Source organism: Entelurus aequoreus, linkage group LG08, assembly GCF_033978785.1.
Source record: "Entelurus aequoreus isolate RoL-2023_Sb linkage group LG08, RoL_Eaeq_v1.1, whole genome shotgun sequence".
NCBI classification, from domain to species: Eukaryota; Metazoa; Chordata; class Actinopteri; order Syngnathiformes; family Syngnathidae; genus Entelurus; species Entelurus aequoreus.
Genome location: NC_084738.1, coordinates 60,186,011 through 60,202,979, shown reverse-complemented (window position 1 = coordinate 60,202,979; position 16,969 = coordinate 60,186,011). Strand labels below are relative to the sequence as shown.

Sequence of the window (16,969 nt, the reverse complement as noted above, 5' to 3'; positions counted from 1 at the left end):
CCTTAAAGGCACTGCCTTTGCGTACCGGCCCAATCACATAATATCTACGGCTTTTCACACACACGAGTGAATGCAACGCAAACCTGGTCAACAGCCATACAGGTCACACTGAGGGTGACCGTATAAACAACTTCAACACTGTTACAAATATGCGCCACACTGTGAACCCCCACCAAACACGAATGACAAACACATTCCGGGAGAACATCCGCACCGTAACACAACATAAACACAACAGAACAAATACCCAGAACCCCTTGCAGCGCTAACTCTTCCGGGACGCTACAATATACACCTCCCGCGACCACCTATTCCCCCCCACCTGAACCCCGCCCACCTCAACTTTCTCACGCTCTCTCAGGGAAAGCATGTCCCAAATTCCAAGCTGCTGTTTTGAGGCATGTTAAAAAAAAGAATGCACTTTGTGACTTCAATAATAAATATGGCAGTGCCATGTTGGCATTTTTTTCCATAACTTGAGTTGATTTATTTTGGAAAACCTTGTTACATTGTTTGATGCATCCAGCGGGGCATCACAACAAAATTAGGCATAAAAATGTGTTAATTCCACGACTGTATATATCGGTATTGGTTGATATCGGTAATTAAGAGTTGGACAATATCGGATATCGGCAAAAAAGCCATTATCGGACATCTCTAATCAAAATGTAACTACCGGTACTTAACATATTAGAGAAATGAAAAGTTCATACAAATAAGTACATGAATATAAATATATTAAAACAATTTTAAAAATGATTACAAATGGCCCTGCGATGAGGTGGCGACTTGTCCAGGGTGTACCCCGCCTTCCGCCCGATTGTAGCTGAGATAGGCTCCAGCGACCCCGAAGGGAATAAGCGGTAGAAAATGGATGGATGGATTACAAATGCTGTATTTTCTTTGACTTGGACTCATTTTCTAGTCCAGTCGGGCGACGCTGTATCCGCACGCGCATAAAACACGGCTGGCTCCCAACTGGGAATGGGTTCTCACCATTCACTTAAAGGAGCCGTTCAATAGACTCTATTCGTTTTGCGAACGCACATCTTTATTACCGGTCATAGCAAAGAGGAACATTGTGATGATAACAGAAACAGAAATGAAACCTTTTCTATATTGCGTTTCCTCATTAGGGTCCAAACTGGAGCCTATCCCAGCTGACTTCGGGGTAACCAGCCAATCACAGGACACATATAGACAAGCTTTCCCACCTATGGATAATTTAGGGACTCCCAATTAGCCTGACCTGGTTTTTTTTGTTTGTTTGTTTTTGCGTGAGGGTCGCCATGATCTGCTTTCTCATGCCCCAGCCTCAGGGGGGGGGATAGGGTCATGTGACCTCCAGCCAGCTGGACATCAAGTCACATCCGAGGAACTTGAGCGGTCCATCTTTCCGCTTTTTACGACCGTCATGTTGAAACATGTATTTTTAAAGATTGTCGTGTGAGCTCACGCTTCCTGTAACGCACACCAAAGTGAAACGAAATAGGAGAAGCGTCTCGCTGATGATGTCACGTTTGGGAGGAATTTCCCTGCTGCAAAGATGACACCCTGGGAATCAGACTTTGTACTTATTTTGTCTTTTCAACCACAGCTGACTCCTTCCGTGGGCAAGATGGCGGAAGACCGACTAAATGTAAGTGATTTCTTTCACCGCACTCTTTGGACGTAACTGCTGTGCCATCACTTCATAACACAACACTGTGGGACTGCAACTGTCCAGAATTTGTGGATTATTTCTACAATGGATAGTTCTATTGCGCAAGGTTGTTGTTAATTTTAACTGTATGGCGTGTTTAATTAGTGTACACTTAAAAGTAAATCCACTGCGGATTTGCAAATCATTGTATTCTGTTTTTATTTACTATTTACACAACGTGCCAACTTCACTGGTTTTGGGTTTTGTAAATCTTAAAGGCCTACTGGAATGAATTTTTTTTAATTTAAACGGGGATAGCAGATCCATTCTATGTGTCATACTTGATCATTTCGCGATATTGCCATATTTTTGCTGAAAGGATTTAGTAGAGAACATCGACGATAAAGTTCGCAACTTTTGGTTGCTGATAAAAAAGCCTTGCCTGTACCGGAAGTAGCGTGACGTCACAGGTTGAAAGGCTCCTCACATTTCCCCATTGTTTACACCAGCAGCGAGAGCGATTCGGACCGAGAAAGCGACGATTACCCCATTAATTTGAGCGAGAATGAAAGATTCGTGGATGAGGACCCCGACTTAAACAAGTTGAAAAACTTATTCGGGTGTTACCATTTAGTGGTCAATTGTACGGAATATGTACTTCACTGTGCAACCTACTAATAAAAGTCTCAATCAATCAATCAAAAGTACGTGAGAGTGAAGGACTAGAGTGCAGTGCAGGACGTATCTTTTTTCGCTCTGACCGTAACTTAGGTACAAGCTGGCTCATTGGATTCCACACTTTCTCCTTTTTCTATTGTGGATCACGGATTTGTATTTTAAACCACCTCGGATACTATATCCTCTTGAAAATGAGAGTCGAGAACGCGAAATGGACATTCACAGTGACTTTTATCTCCGCGACAATACATCGGCGAAGCACTTTAGCTACGGAGCTAACGTGATAGCATCGGGCTTAACTGCAGATAGAAACAAAAGAAATAAACCCCTGACTGGAAGGATAGACAGAAAATCAACAATACTATTAAACCATGGACATGTAACTACACGGTTAATGCTTTCCAGCCTGGCAAAGCTTAACAATGCTGTTGCTAACGACGCCATTGAAGCTAACTTAGCTACGGGACCTCACAGAGCTATGCTAAAAACATTAGCTATCCACCTACGCCAGCCAGCCCTCATCTGCTCATCAACACCCGTGCTCACCTGCGTTCCAGCGATCGACGGAGCGACGAAGGACTTCACCCGATCATCGATGTGGTCGGCGGCAAGCGTCGGATAGCGCGTCTGCTATCGAAGTCAAAGTCCCCCTGGTTGTGTTGCTGCAGCCAGCCGCTAATACACCGATCCCACCTACAGCTTTCTTCTTTGCAGTCTCCATTGTTCATTAAACAAATTGCAAAAGATTCACCAACACAGATGTCCAGAATACTGTGGAATTTTGAGATGAAAACAGAGCTTTTTGTATTGGATACAATGGTGTCCGAATACTTCCGTTTCAACGATTGACGTCACGCGCATACGTCATCATATATAGACGTTTTCAACCGGAAGTTTCACGGGAAATTTAAAATTGCACTTTATAAGTTAACCCGGCCGTATTGGCATGTGTTGCAATGTTAAGATTTCATCATTGATATATAAACTATCAGACTGCCTGGTCTGTAGTAGTGGGTTTCAGTAGGCCTTTAAGCTTCTTCCTAATCCAATTCATCGATTTAATTGAATAATCATTGCAGCTCTAAAATCAATTAGAGTGTCCGCCCTGAAATCGGTAGGTTGTGAGTTCAAACCCCGGCCTTTACGTGCCGGCCCAGTCACATAATATCTACGGCTTTTCACACACACAAGTGAATGCAATGCATACTTGGTCAACAGCCATACAGGTCACACTGAGGGTGGCCGTATAAAAAACTTTAACACTGTTACAAATATGCGCCACACTGTGAACCCGCACCAAACAGGAATGACAAACACATTTCGGGAGAACATCCGCACTGTAACACAACATAAACACAACAGAACAAATACCCAGAACCCCTTGCAGCACTAACTTTCCCGGGACGCTACAATATACACCCCCCGCTAAAACTTGTTTTTAGTTATTTCACATTTTTTTGTTAAATACTTAACTCCACATGTGTTCATTCATAGTTGTGATGCCTTCAGTGACAATCTACAACAGGGTTCCCCAAACTTTTTGACTCGGGGGCCGCATTGGGTTAAAACAATTTGGCCCGGGGCCGGGCTGTGTGTTTGTGTGTGTGTATATATGTGTATATATATATATACATATATATATATATTATATTATATTATATTCTACGTTATTACTGCCTAAAGATGTTCACAAGTTTGGTTTCTCATGCATGAGCAATAATGAGCAATCATGTCGGTGCCTCGCTGGCCTCACAAACCAGAATTTAGGCCAGGCGTGTCAATCGTACGGCCCGAGGGCCGGATCAGGCCCGCGAATAGGTTTTATCCGGCCCGCGGGATGAGTTTGCTAAGTATAAAAATTAACCTGAAATTTTTGAATGAAAGAAACAGCTGTTCTAATTGTGTCCACTGGATGTCGCAATAGCAATTCTTTGTATCTTTGTAGATGATGCTACTTATGTACAACATAAACCACATGATGTTAGTACATCAATCAGGGAAAATGATCAAACTACATAAATAACATCCTGTAATTTGATTTTGATATTATATTTTTTATCTTGACAGATTGAAAAATAACACCAATGAGTTGACTGATGAACATTATCACATAATTTATTCAGAAAATATAAATAACGACAAGATAGAATACTATTAACCGCAACATGTAAGTGTAAAAAACCAACCAACAACATTATGATTTGTACTTTTTTAGAATGTGCTTGTTCTATTTTTAAACAAAGAAAACAATCCAAAATTGTCTTTATTTTTAAGTTATCGTGCTGTGATTTTACCAGTACGGCCCACTTGGGAGTAGATTTTTCTCCATGTGGCCCCCCATCTAAAATGAGTTTGACACCCCTGATTTAGGCTGATGGTTTCTCCAACGCACACGGGTCTGTGGGCCTTGACTGACGGGGTTTAGGTCGGCAGTGAAACCCGAACCAGAAAGGTCTAGTCTTATGTGGGGGTCAGCAAATGACAAAGACCCTCTGAGAGCACCCAGAAGGGTAGAATAACGCTCGTAAAAAAAAAAAAAAGGAGCAGACCACCTTTTTCTGGAAGCTTAATGGGGGTGTTGTTTGGCTTTAAAATGTTCGGTCCGTGCCCCCCCCCCCCCCCCCCCGTCCCGTGTGTGTGAGTGTGAAGACTCGTGGGTGGGCTCCCTCGCTTGCCCGCCCGACTGTTGCCAGATTTCGGGGTAAGCCAAGTGTCTGTTTTTGCTGTGTCACCAAGTTTGGGAGAAAGCAAGAACAAACCAGGCATGGGAGTCATTACACACAAACACAGTTGGCCTAAGAGGAAGTGGCGTCTCCACCCTGCAAGGTCACACAGCTCAACTGGAGCGGTGACGTAAAAGCTGTCTTTTAAATATCATGGTATAACACGGCGTCCATTGCATCAGTGGGTCCTTGTTACCCCCGTCTACTGCGCTCAGGAGTCGTCCTCGCCAAAGGAAGGGGGGGAAACCCGACGCCTACGTGAACAATTGGTGTTCACGGTGTTACAGCTGTCAAAAATCTGCTGCGTGAGGAGAAAAAAAGAATAATTCCAAAGCCCCTCATATGTTAGCACGTACATGAGTATGACTGCTTTAGAAATGTAACACAAGCATGTTTTTTACTCCGTCTTGTTTATTTACCGTAGAGATGTCCGATAATGGCTTTTTTGCCGATATCCGATATTGTCCATCTCTTAATTACCGATTCTGATATCAACCGATACCGATATATACAGTCGTGGAATTAACACATTATTATGCTTAATTTTGTTGTGATGCCCCGCTGGATGCATTAAACAATGTAACAAGGTTTTCCAAAATAAATCAACTCAAGTTATAGAAAAAAAATGCCAACATGGCACTGCCATATTTATTATTGAAGTCACAAAGTGCATTCTTTTTTTAACATGCCTCAAAACAGCAGCTTGGAATTTGGGACATGCTCTCCCTGAGAGAGCATGAGGAGGTTGAGGTGGGCTGGGTTGGGGGGGTAGGGAAGCGTCCCGAAAGAGTTAGTGCTGCAAGGGGTTCTGGGTATTTGTTCTCTTGTGTTTAGGTTGTGTTACGGTGCGGATGTTCTCCCGAAATGTGTTTGTCATTACTGTTTGGTGTGGGTTCACAGTGTGGCGCATATTTGTAACGGTGTTAAAGTTGTTTATATATCCACCCTCAGTGTGACCTGTATGGCTGTTGACCAAGTATGCTGCATTCATTTATGTGTGTGTGTGTGTGTGTGTGTGTGTGAAAAACCCTAGGTATTATTGTGTGTGAGTGAATTATATTTATATAGCGCTTTTCTCTAGTGACTCAAAGCACTTTTACATAGTGAAACCCAATATCTAAGTTACATTTAAACCAGTGTGGGTGGCACTGGGAGCAGGCGGGTAAAGTGTCTTGTCCAAGGACACAACGGCAGCGACTAGGATGGCAGAAGCTGGGATCGAACCTGGAACCCTCAAGTTGCTGGCACGGCCACTCTACCAACCGAGCTATACCGCCCCGATGTGATTATGTGATTGGGCCGGCACGTAAAGGCAGTGCCTTTAATGTTTATTGGCGCTCTGTACTTCTCCCTGCGTCCGTGTAACACTCCGTACAGCGGCGTTTTAGAAAGTCATACATTTTACTTTTCGAAACCGATACAGATAATTTCCGATATTACATTTTAAAGCATTTATCGGACATCTCTAATATTAGGTTTTGTTTCTGTAGCACTCGTAATTAGACATGGTGCGGAAATCGTTACTTTTATAAGCACCGACCGAATTCCGTCGCGACTATCTGGTATTGATTCATGTAAAATCAAACGGTGCCATATCGTGATAAATTTTGTGGCACGGGACGTCCCATCGGGTTGCAGAATTGGCGGGGAAACAAGCACTCAAGCGGCACTCCGGGCAGACTCAGCCGGACTGCCTCTCGGTAAAGTTGCATTTTTCCATGCCAACAAAGCAAGCATTCCCGATAGAAGGCACTCAACAGTAAGGCTCCACTTCTCAAAATGTGCTAGCTCGTTGCTAATGTACATTAGATATGCCATATACATGCTACTGATTAGCATTAGCGATTTTACATGGCAATTTAAAACTCATTTGAATTCAGTAATGAAAACTACAACAAAGCAGCGTGTTACAATCAAACTGTTGGTGTGTAATAAGTAGGGTTGTGCAATATTTTCAATATTTAATTAATTTGGCCGACGATAGAGCTCTTAATACTATTGTTGTATCATTATGTTGATGACACATTCTAGCTGTGTCTCGCAAATCTGACAGCAATAAGCAAACTAACCCAACCCTCCAATGCAATGAAGCATTCTTCCTAGCGGCTTTGATTGATTGAAACTTTTATTAGTAGATTGTACAGTAAGTATTCCGTACAATTGACCACTAAATGGTAACACCCGAATAAGTTTTTCAACTTGTTTAAGTCGGGGTCCACGCTAATCAACTCATGGTACAAATATATACTATCAGCATAATACAGACATCACACAAGTTAATCATCAGAGTATATACATTGAATTATTTACATTATTTACAATCCGGGGCGTGGGATGTGGAGGGGGTGGGGGCGGGGGGGTTAGGTTTGGTTGCTATCAGCATACTTCAGTCATCAACAATTATATCATCTGAGAAATGGACATTGTAACAGTGAATGTAATGTACAAAGCCACTTCTAAGTCAGCAATCCTCGCCTCCATGGTGTCAAATAAACTATATTGTATTTTCCGGGCCATAGAGCGCACCGATATATAAGCCACAACCACTACATTTTAGAAAGAAAATATACTATTTCATGATTTAGCCACATCGGACTATGAACCGCCGATATATACGTTGCAAAATTACTTATATACACAGAAAGATTTTGTAAATGTTTTTTTACATACCTATTTCCAAACGATGTCTGTAACAAGGCAGTAAAAAGGCTGATTAAACAAAACAGAAGTCATCATCATGGACCTACTAGCTGCGCAAGCCAGCTCTCCAATCAGCTAAACAGACTCAATAACTCCACGGTGACGTTTTGGTGAATTTACTGAGGAATGTGTGAAACTGAAACAATACTAAAAAGAATGCCATTGTAAGTTAATAATACTAACAAAGACACTGGTGAACGTGTTAGCACATTAGCTAATGCTAACTATGATTATATTACATTACGATAGAACGTACAAATATGCATGAAAAGACTCCTACAGACATCACACATGGGACGGTTTAAGTAAGTATGAATTGTTTTAGTTATATTGTAAAACTTAAAACGCTATGGACGGTTTTACTTACGGTTTAAGGCATTAAAACCAGAAGTAAAAGTTCAACCCGCAACACCTGCAGGGAGCGAAATCATCCAAAAGATGGTGCCATAGCACAAGCAATAACACCCATTTTCAGTGTTTCTGCTGGAGTTTAATACAAATGATTGAACATAAATCATTATGGCCGTTAGCGAAGAAAGATCCGTATATCAGCCGCACCGTTTTATAAGCCGCAGGAGTCAAACCGTAGGAAAAAAGCAGCTTATAGTCCGGAATTTACGGTTTGTTTCTTTCAGGTATGATTATATCTAGTGGACGAGGAATAGCTAAACATGCTACACCGTACGGCGACAGCTAACTACGAGCTAAAGCTCTTAATTGTAAACGATACATAGTATATATCAGGGATGCTATACTGGTTAAGTCGATATTTTTTACTATCAAAAATTCTTTGGTCGTTATTTGTTTACAAACTCAGGAAATAAGTCACTGGACGCAGGAGGGCTTTAAGGGCAAAAACCAAAGGATTTAAATCACAGTTGGAAATATTTTTAAAATGTATTTATGGGCCTGCTGCAATGCAAGCAGCCCATATTATTATTCCTCATACTTCAACTTTTATTATTATAGTTCTGCACGTTTCTCTCACGATTAATACGAGACGGATCGGCCAACGAACCCCCACATATGTTATTCCGTCTGAAAGGTCTCACTCGCACCTACGGTAGTACTTTAAGTTGGCAACATTTCGTGTTACCATGGTGACGCTATTCACGAATAAAAAAAAAGAGGGCCAATTGAATGGTTACATACCCTTTTAATGGACGATTGCTTTGAGACAAACGTCAAAAAGACACAATTACCTCCTCTTGTAGCTCAGCCATACTTTCCCATAGCTCGGTGCTTAATGTCTTATTCTTGTCTAGTTACGGCACAAGCTAACTGATAGTATGCTAACACAAGCATTATATTTTTTGAGCGAAATTTGCTTCCGTTTACCCTAGAGTCAAATAACTTGGTACGTCATGAATTGATTAACGTGGACCCCGACTTAAACAAGTTGAAAAACTTATTGGGGTGTTACCATTTAGTGGTCAATTGTACGGAATATGTACTGTACTGTGCAATCTACTAATAAAAGTCTCAATCAATTTCAATCAATCAAAAGTCACACTTGTTAACTGTTAGCATGCAAACGTTAGCATGCTAGCAAGCTAATGTTAGCATGCTAACTTCTTTTTGCTGTTTTTTTTCGATTTTTTTCTCTACTTCCGCAGCCATTCACCTTACAGACATGTTACTTGATTTGTGAGCCATGCTAACTGTTAGCATGCCATTGTTAGCACACATGCTAAGTGTTACATTTTAATGTAAGCATGTTAATGTTTTAGGCTAGCTCTATAGCTCGTTTTGTACAGTTATACCTAAAACTCACGGATTCAGACACTCTGCACCGTCTTCAAAGTACGGCGGCTTCCGACGACCCCCGGCTAGAGGTCCAGGGCACAGATAGGACCCCCATCAAAATTTCCACGGGAATTTTCTAGTTGTGTGAATGCTCCAAAGCATTCACACATATGGTTTTCTACACTAAACTTTATCTATTATTATTCCTCTACTTCTTCTCCTCCAGATTTTGGCGCACTTTACCTTACACATTTTTCACCCGATTCAAACCGTTCCAACTTTAAACTGTTCAGCCCATTCAGGAATCGCGGGCTTTCCCTTCACAAATCCCCAAAATTCCCAGAGTTCCAGGTTTTCCGGGACATTTTTCCCATTCAAAATGAATTGGCCATTTTTCAAACTTCCACAATTTCCAAATTTTTCAACCAATTCAAACCATTTCACCTTCAACACATTTCACCATTTTGGAAATTTAAACTATCTTTTTTCCAAGTTCAAAAAAATAGATTTTCCAAAATTCCTGGTTTTCCAAAGCCCTATTTCCACCCTTTATTCTGGCGACTACTCCTTCCACATTTTTCAACGCATTTCAACCGTTACACCGTCAAAACATTCTTCTTGATTAGGAAAAAAACTGAGTTGTTCTTTGAACTGAAAAAATTCCCGGTTTTCCAGGAATTCCGGGAATTCCATAATACCATTTCTCATTTCAACATGTTACTACTACAACATTTCTCGACTGATTTAAAAAAATTCCAACACCAACCATTTCAACTCTTTCAGACCATTTAAGTTTTTTACCATTTTCAAAAAAATTACAGATTTTCCTGAAATGTCCTAATACCATTTACTACTTCAACATTTCTTGCCCGATTTAAACTATTCCAACACCAACCAATTCAGCTCATTCAGGACATGCATGCTCCTAATAATTTTCCAAAAAATCTTGCTTTTTCCAAAATTCCCAAATTTCCAGGAAGTTCCCATTGAAATGAGTAGGACATTTTTCCAAGTTGCACAATTCCCACATTTTTCAACCTACTCAAACTACAGATGTCCGATATTGGCCGATAAATGCTTTAAAATGTAATATCGGAAATTATCGGTATCTGTTTCAAAAAGTAAAATTTATGACTTTTTAAAACGCCGCTCTACGGAGTGGTACACGGACGTAGGGAGAAGTACAGAGCGCCAATAAACCTTAAAGGCACTGCCTTTACGTGCCGGCCCAATCACATAATACCTACGGCTTTTCACACACACAAGTGAATGCAACCCAAACTTAGTCAACAGCCATACAGGTCACACTGAGGGTGGACATATAAACAACTTTAACACTGTTACAAATATGCGCCACACTGTGAACCCACACCAAACAAGAATGACAAACACATTTCGGGAGAACATCCGCACCGTAACACAACAGAACAAATACCCAGAACCCCTTGCAGCACTAACTCTTCCGGGACGCTACAATATACACCCCCTGCTACCCCCTACCCCCCGCCCACCTCAACCTCCTCATGCTCTCTCAGGGAGAGCATGTCCAAATTTCCAAGCTGCTGTTTTGAGGCATGTTCAAAAAAATAATGCACTTTGTGACTTCAATAATAAATATGGCAGTGCCATGTTGGCATTTTTTTCCATAATTTGAATTGATTTATTTTGGAAAACCTTGTTACATTGTTTAATGCATCCAGCGGAGCATCACAACAAAATTAGGCATAATAATGTGTTAATTCCACGACTGTTTATATCGGTATTAAGAGTTGGACAATATCGGATATCGGGGAAAAAAGCCATTATCGGACATCTCTAATTCAAACCATTCCAACATTAACACATTCTACTCATCCTAGACATTCAAACTAACTCTTTCCCAAGTTCCAAACCAAATTCCGGTTTTCCTGGAAATTCAAACTCTTCAACATTCGAACCATTCCAACATTCAAACTATTCTTACATTCATACTACATCCTGTCAGCATTTCAGTTGAACTTCAGCATTGGAGCATTCACACGCAAATCCTTCAGGAATTGCCTATTTTGGTTGATATTGTTACACTAACATCCTGTGTTTTCGTCTAATTCATAACCGTAATAAAAAATGTAATTATTCAACGATTTTGAAAAATTTAAGTGTGAACGTAGGTATGTATCGCCCAAAACTTATGTAAAGTATCCAAACAGCGGAAGAATAAGTGTTTATTACATTTGAACAGAAGTGTAGATAGAAACATGTTAAAACAGAAAGTAAGCAGCAGGGTTAATACTAGTGTTGACAAAATAATACAACAGGAAAGTATGCTAAATGTGACTGCATATGTACATAAGGAGCTTTGTTTTGAAATAGACCAACGCCAAATAGCTGCTACATTTGTTCTTCATCCTTTAACAAGAAAAGGCCTGGCAAGAAGAGGCGTCTGTTTTTGTTTATCGCTGCGCCGACGTCACAGCGCGTGCTCCTCCAGAGATCACGGCGAGGAGATCCAATGATTGCCGGTTCCCTGGCGACCGTCCACATGCTTGTTTTGTTCGCCCGCCGCACAGACAAACACACGTGGAGGTGCGAGAGAGTCCGCCTATCGTCAGCCTGGAGATCGGAACACAACAGCCGCCGTCTTGTCGTGTCATCTGCGCGCGGCAGTATCGAACGTTTATGTTCCATGATTAAGTCATGCTGTCCATATGGGAGGCAAACACACCGCGTTGAATATTTCATGGTGAATGGATCAGGTTGTGATGCCTGCATGTCACAGATCAAATCATCCTGCTTCAACTCCCCCCAGGGCAGCGCAGATCCTGTTTGGGCTCCAAATGTGGAATTGCATTGTGGCTTTATGGATTATTCCTATTCTACTTGATGCCAAAAATCATTTCAACCGGCAATATCACGAGTGACATGGAAAATACTGTATGTGCTTTCAGTGCGTTGTTGTTTGCTTTTCATCCTCAATACAGCAAACATGGCTTTTCTTTCAAATTAGTCTTTGGATTGATAAGATAAGAAAATTATACAAACCCCGTTTCCATATGAGTTGGGAAATTGTGTTAGATGTAAATATAAATGGAATACAATGATTTGCAAATCCTTTTCAACCCATATTCAATTGAATGCACTACAAAGACAAGATATTTGATGTTCAAACTCATAAACTTTTTTTTTTTTTTTTGCAAATAATAATTAACTTAGAATTTCATGGCTGCAACACGTGCCAAAGTAGTTGGGAAAGGGCATGTTCACCACTGTGTTACATGGCCTTTCCTTTTAACAACACTCAGTAAATGTTTGGGAACTGAGGAGACACATTTTTTAAGCTTTTCAGGTGGAATTCTTTCCCATTCTTGCTTGATGTACAGCTTAAGTTGTTCAACAGTCCGGGGGTCTCCGTTGTGGTATTTTAGGCTTCATAATGCGCCACACATTTTCAATGGGAGACAGGTCTGGACTACAGGCAGGCCAGTCTAGTACCCGCACTCTTTTACTATGAAGCCACGTTGATGTAACACGTGGCTTGGCATTGTCTTGCTGAAATAAGCAGGGGCGTCCATGGTAACGTTGCTTGGATGGCAACATATGTTGCTCCAAAACCTGTATGTACCTTTCAGCATTAATGGCACCTTCACAGATGTGTAAGTTACCCATGTTTTGGGCACTAATACACCCCCATACCATCACAGATGCTGGCTTTTCAACTTTGCGCCTATAACAATCCGGATGGTTCTTTTCCTCTTTGGTCCGGAGGACACGACGTCCACAGTTTCCAAAAACAATTTGAAATGTGGACTCGTCAGACCACAGAATACTTTTCCAATTTGCATCAGTCCGTCCTAGATGAGCTTGGGCGTTTCTGGGTGTTGTTGATGAATGGCTTTTGCTTGGATTGGAATAGTAGAGTTTTAACTTGCACTTACAGATGTAGCAACGAACTGTAGTTACTGACAGTGGTTTTCTGAAGTGTTCCTGAGCCCATGTGGTAATAGCCTTTACACACTGATGTCGCTTTTTGATGCAGTACCGCCTGAGGGATCGAAGGTCCGTAATATCATCGCTTACGTGCAGTGATTTCTCCAGATTCTCTGAAACTTTTGATGATGTTACGGACCGTAGATGGTGAAATCCCTAAATTCCTTGCAATAGCTCGTTGAGAAATGTTGTTCTTAAACTGTTGGACAATTTGCTCACGCATTTGTTCACAAAGTGGTGACCCTCGCCCCATCCTTGTTTGTGAATGACTGAGCATTTCATGGGAGCTGCTTTTATACCCAATCATGGCACCCACCTGTTCTTAATTAGCCTGTTCACCTGTGGGATGTTCCAAATAAGTGTTTGATGAGCATTCCTCAACTTTCTCAGGCTTTTTTTGCCTTTTGTGACAGCTTTTTTGAAACCTGTTGCACGCATCAAATTCCAAATGAGCTAATATTTGCAAAAAATAAGTTTCTCAGTTCGAACAATAAATATCTTGTCTTTGCAGTCTATTCAAATTAATATACTGTAGGTTGAAAAGGATTTGCAAATCATTGTATTCTCTTTTTATTTACGATTTACACAAAGTGCCAACTTCACTGGTTTTGGGTTTTGTAGATACCTGCTTATTTACTTAACGTTTCCTTATTTTAATAAAGAGAAATTATGTAATCTAAAAAAAAAAACATCGTCAAATTTGAGAAGCAATATTAGCCATCACATAAGTGTTGTCTTTTTGTTGCTGCTGGACAGTGAAAATCATGTACTATATCTCCATATTTTGCTAGTAATAAAAAAAGAAATAGTTAGCTATAACCAAAAAAATTAATAAATTATCCATTAATTTGAGAAACAACAGTCATAACTTATTAAAATTGTTTCTTTTTTTTTGTTGCAGTACTGCTAAAATCATGTACAGTATCTACAGCAAGTAAAAAATGTAACATTTTTCCATACCTAAATTTTTTTTTTAATTATGTAGGAATTGATCATCAAAAGTAATTTGGAAAGCTGTGTTTTTCTTCGGACAATATGTTTAAAGTGATGTACCGTATTTTCCGGGCTATAGAGCGCACCCACTAAATGTTTGAAGGAAAACATATTCTTGGATATATTAGCCACATCGGACTATAAGGCGCAGATACACTACCGTTCAAAAGTTTGGGGTCACATTGAAATGTCCTTATTTTTGAAGGAAAAGCACTGTACTTTTCAATGAAGATAACTTTAAACTAGTCTTAACTTTAAAGAAATACACTCTATACATTGCTAATGTGGTAAATGACTATTCTAGCTGCAAATGTCTGGTTTTTGGCGCAATATCTACATAGGAGTATAGAGGCCCATTTCCAGCAACTATCACTCCAGTGTTCTAATAGTACAATGTGTTTGCTCATTGGCTCAGAAGGCTAATTGATGATTAGAAAACCCTTGTGCAATCATGTTCACACATCTGAAAACAGTTTAGCTCGTTACAGAAGCTACAAAACTGACCTTCCTTTGAGCAGATTGAGTTTCTGGAGCATCACATTTGTGGGGTCAATTAAACGCTCAAAATGGCCAGAAAAAGAGAACGTGCATGTGAAACTCGACAGTCTATTATTGTTCTTAGAAATGAAGGCTCAAACATAAAATTGTTTGGGTGACCCCAAACTTTTGAACGGTAGTGTATATATGTTGCAAAATGAGAGATTTACACCTAAATATTTTGTAAATGTTTATTTATATACCCTTTTAATTGTTTCCAAACCGTGCCTGTAACACGGCAGTAAAACGGTTGATCAGACAAAACAGAAGTCATCGTCATGGACGCACTAGCTGCGGAAGCTAGCTCTCCAATCAGCTAAACCGACTCCGTAACTCCACAGTGACGTTTTGGTGAATTTACTGAGGAATTTGTGAAACTGAAACAACACAAAAAAAATGCCATTGTTGCCATACAACCCTAATATGGCATATCCAATGTAAATTAGCATCAATCTCGCACATTTTGAAAAGTGGAGCCTTACTTTTGAGCACTGTCTATCAGGCATGCTTGCTTTGTTGGCATGGAAAACGGCAGCATTCCCTAAAGGCCGACCACGTGAATACACTGGGGGGAGCGTAACGTCTCTTAAACTAATGGACGGATTACCGGATGACTTTGAGAAACAAAAGCAGGACTGGGGGACCCACTGTTAGGACTCAGGAAGGCGTGTGTCTTATCGCGGCGCGAAGGTGGAAAAACAGTGTAAGTGTGCGCTAAGTGTTGGAACAGACCACCGCAAATAACAGTCTGGACAGCCGAAGCCTTATCAGCTCAGACAACGCTCGTGAGCTAACGTCTACTTTTTTTGTTCCTTCCATATTTCAAGGGTGGGGCAAAGGCAGAAATGAATAACGTTTCCTAGAGTTTCAATGAAAAATCTATTCAAAATCTAATTTTACTTTACTGTGGACCGACAATTCTGGCTCGGATTTGAAGTGTTTCCCATAAACAAGTGAGTATTTAAATCCTGCATAGTCCTAGTACCAGCAGTGAGTGTGTCAGCTTGTAGAATGGATGTTTGGATAAATACTAAAACTGAGTTGAATGCGACAATGACATTCCTGTTGCTTGACATTGTGCGGGTTCAGCATTTCCCCGGTGGGACCAAAAGTGGGTCACAATTAGCAGGACCATTGTTGGAGTAAATGTGTTTTTTTAACTGTAAACATGTCTACAGATCATTTTCATTCTGGTTTCAGAGAGCTGAGGGGACCGACAATGGTGGTCTTTGTCCTGTTGAAGGTAAGGACAAAAAGATCTGTATTTTTGAAAAAATATGTTCAAATTAGAGCCTCCTAGTCAAGTTTGGTTGTTTACGCGCAAATGTTCCAGGTGTGTTTACTCTCACCTGAGCACTGTGAGGTAGGGAAGGCCACGTGCACGCCCCTGTTTTACTCCCCCCCCCCCCCCCCGTATCCTAGTCCTGGTGTCACGTGCACACCGTGCCTGTGTAACGCAACCTGAGCAAAACAACACACACACACACACGTCAGTATGCTGAGACGGAAAAAGAAAAACTAGCTCAGGGTTTTTAAACCCCTTTAGGAAAACAAATGTCAATAGAAAATAATCTGTTCCAGGGTCAAACTGTGAGCATGGTAAAGCCTGAACATGTCGTGAAAGTGTAAAAAGTATAAAACTTGACGACAATTAGCCGTTTTGGTGTTTCGTAAAAGTGCAAAAATACAAAACCAGTGAAGTTGGCACGTTGTGTAAATGGTAAATAAAAACAGAATACAATGATTTGCAAAATCCTTTTCAACTTATATTCAATTGAATAGACTGCAAAGACAAGATATTTAACGTTCAAACTGGAAAACGTTTGTTACTTTTTGCAAATATTAGCTCATTTGGAATTTGATGCCTGCAACATGTTTCAAAAAAGCTGGCACACGTGGCAAAAAAAAGACTGAGAAAGTTGAGGAATGCTCATCAAACACTTATTTGGAACATCCCACCGGTGAACAGGCTAATTGGGAACAG

At 40.7% G+C, this 16,969-nt stretch overlaps 1 protein-coding gene across 4 annotated transcripts in view; it reads left to right on the top strand.

Moving 5' to 3' along the window:
• arhgef28a (Rho guanine nucleotide exchange factor (GEF) 28a) overlaps window positions 1–16,969 on the top strand; it is a 108,676-nt gene that overhangs the window by 4,061 nt on the left and 87,646 nt on the right. For all 4 annotated transcript variants that reach the window (XM_062056966.1, XM_062056964.1, XM_062056965.1 and 1 more), the window contains exons 2-3: window positions 1,598–1,639; window positions 16,186–16,228. In XM_062056966.1, the coding sequence (XP_061912950.1) occupies window positions 1,619–1,639; window positions 16,186–16,228 (64 nt within the window). In that variant the 5' untranslated portion in view covers window positions 1,598–1,618. The remainder of the gene's footprint in view (window positions 1–1,597; window positions 1,640–16,185; window positions 16,229–16,969) is intronic.